General features: G+C 40.8%; 1 protein-coding gene across 1 annotated transcript in view; it reads left to right on the forward strand.

Annotated features, from left to right (window-relative positions):
• Window positions 1-907: 907 nt before the first annotated feature.
• Window positions 908-2765, forward strand: part of slc7a5 (solute carrier family 7 member 5) — a 31756-nt gene continuing 29898 nt past the window's right edge. Inside the window, exons 1-2 of the mRNA XM_043707522.1 lie at window positions 908-932; window positions 1834-1939. Coding sequence (XP_043563457.1) covers window positions 908-932; window positions 1834-1939 — 131 coding nt within the window. The remainder of the gene's footprint in view (window positions 933-1833; window positions 1940-2765) is intronic.

Genomic DNA, 2765 nt, shown 5'->3' on the forward strand with positions numbered 1-2765 from the left:
ACTCAAAAATCCTGAACCAGTCCACCCAACCCTGTTACGAAAGTTGACATTTCTTCGCAGGCCTGAAGGTTGGCTGGATAGCATTATAGGCTGTTTATTTAATACTAAAGTCTGCTGATCCTCTCATACTTTAACCCATTTGCTTCACCCATTGGCCAAACAATACAAGAGAGAAAATCAACATTGCGTCTGGTTCCTGGGGTTTTGAAAAATCGGGTGTGAGGTATCTAGCTTAACTTGTAAGAGTGAAGGACCCTCACTTTGCATAGCATCATATTGCGGTGTTAAGTCTTCCATTTCCTCTCCATTATATGAATGCTTCACCAAAAACAAATCAAGAGAAACATTGCCTCTGATTGCTTCTTTGACACACTGAATAGAAAAGAATGGAAGTGTAAGTCTAAATCATTTCAGATTTCAAGATGTGTGCATTACTCTGTAATCTTTGCCATGATGTCTTTCAAATGCTATTGGGATCTGCTCTCAAGCAATAAGTAGGAAGGTCAACTGTTGACTATAGCTATGGTGGCAAAGTCTGCTGAAATACACAACAGTCGCCTGTTCAGATTTATTGAAATATTCAATTGTAAGATTGTTCTTTTTCACATTGGAACATTGCAGTGACCTTGATCATAGTTTTTAAATGTAAAATAATTCAGTACTGCTGCTGGTACCCAAAAACGGGTGGGTTGGGTTTGGGTCAGATGTTCAATCTGTAAAAGTCTGAACCCAACTTCTACCTGCCCAGTTCTGAGTTTTACAGAGATGTGACAAAGGGGAAGGAATCCAGCCCATTGCACCTCGAAAGTGTTTGATAACTTAATAGTAACTTGTATTCGTAAAGTACCTTTAACATAGTAAATATGAGCAGTTATCAAAAAGAAATGGTTCCAAGTCCTATAAGAGGATGGTAAGACAAAAAACCAAAAAAGGTTTTTAGCAGTTGACTTGAAGCAAAGGCAGCCTTAAGGAAAAGCAAATACTTATACAACCTTTTCTTTTGCCCATAAAGAGTACAATTGCTGCCCCCATTTCACAAACCTCACCCCATCAATTGCTACCTTGCCCTGAGCTTGTGGTCTGCTTTAGATTGCTTCACTCCTGACTGGATAGGCTGACTTCTGTCAGGGAACTTCTCAGGGACAAAGCACACATTTGGGGAGTTAAATGACCCTTGTAGGCTTTTACAATTAGATTAGATTAGATTACTTAGTGTGGAAACAGGCCCTTTGGCCCAACAAATCCACACCGACCCACAGAAGCACAACCCACCCAGACCCATTCCCCTACATTTACCCCTTCACCTAACACTACGGGCAATTTAGCATGGCCAATTCACCTAACCTGCATATTTTTGTACTGTGGGAGGAAACCGGAGCACCCGGAGGAAACCCATGCAGACACAGGGAGAATGTGCAAACTCCACACAGTCAGTCGCCTGAGGCGGGAATTGAACCCGGGTCTCTAGCACTGTGAGGCAGCAGTGCTAACCGCTGTGCCACCGTGCCGCCCACAAATTGTTAAATTTCTCTGTGCACTACTGACATACAGATGCTTAGTTTCCAACCATCAAATTCTTCTTCTGCTACTTTAGTAGATGTGTACAGTTCACTTGTTCACACATGGGATGTGGGTGTGTATTCTGGGCCTGTATTTATTGACCGTCTTTTACTGCCCTTGAGAAGTTGGTGAATGAACTGCCTTCATGAATTGAGTTAATGTTTTAAAAATCCATGTGACTAACAATACATATATTATTTCCTAAGTAGCTTAATGTCTTATTGATGACGTAGTTCAAAAGTAATCGTAGGCATTGCTTTTTTTTCCATACAGGAGAAACCCCACACTTGAAATCTGACCGGGCCTTTGAGGGGACAACCACAAATGTGGGAAAAGCAGTCTTGGCAGTATATAGTGGCCTCTTTGCATATGGCGGCTGGTGAGTCGTGCTTCTATTTGAAGTGAGATGTAATTAATCTTGGAATAACTTACATAACCCTTTAATGCAAATAGCGTTTTGCTCCTAAAAGAGCTGATCAGACTATTAGCAAGTTTTACTACACTGAGATTATAAGTAAACCTCAACATTTCCTAACCGTTGTTTAGTCTCCCCAAAGGGTTTAACTGTTGGAAAATCATAATTTTCAATCACAAAAATGTTTGTTTTTTTTTTAAGAAAAGGCATCATTTAGTGAGTTTTGAGAAGATTTGTAGCTCAAGTTGAGGTTTTGGATGTAGGTTTGCTCGCTGAACTGAAAGGTTCATTTCCAGACATTTCATTACCTTACTAGGTAACATCTTCAGTGGACCTCATGCGAAACAATGCTGAAAATTCCTGCTTTCCATTTACATGCTTGGATTTCTTTGGGTTGGTTATGTAATTTCCTGTGGTGAAGTCACTTCCTGTTCCTTTTCTCAATGGGTGGTAGATGGGGTCTAACTTGATGTGTTTGTTGATAGAGTTCCAGTTGGAATGCTATGCTTATAGGAATTCTTGTGCATGTCTTTGTTTGGCTTGTCCTAGGATGGATGTATTGTCCATACAAAAGGCATCTTTTGTAAAAGTATTGAAAGAGGAATTGAAACATAATGGGTAGTTATGAAGAAAAGTTAGTCTTGCTTTTGGAGAGAGAAAGCTTCGAGGAGAAAGTGAGGTCTGCAGATGCTGGAGATCAAAGTTGAAACTTTATTGCTGGAACAGCACAGCAGGTCAGGCAGCATCCAGGGAACAGGAGATTCGACGTTTCGGGCACAGGCCCTTCTTC

This window comes from Chiloscyllium plagiosum, chromosome 17 (genome assembly GCF_004010195.1).
Source record: "Chiloscyllium plagiosum isolate BGI_BamShark_2017 chromosome 17, ASM401019v2, whole genome shotgun sequence".
NCBI lineage: Eukaryota > Metazoa > Chordata > Chondrichthyes > Orectolobiformes > Hemiscylliidae > Chiloscyllium > Chiloscyllium plagiosum.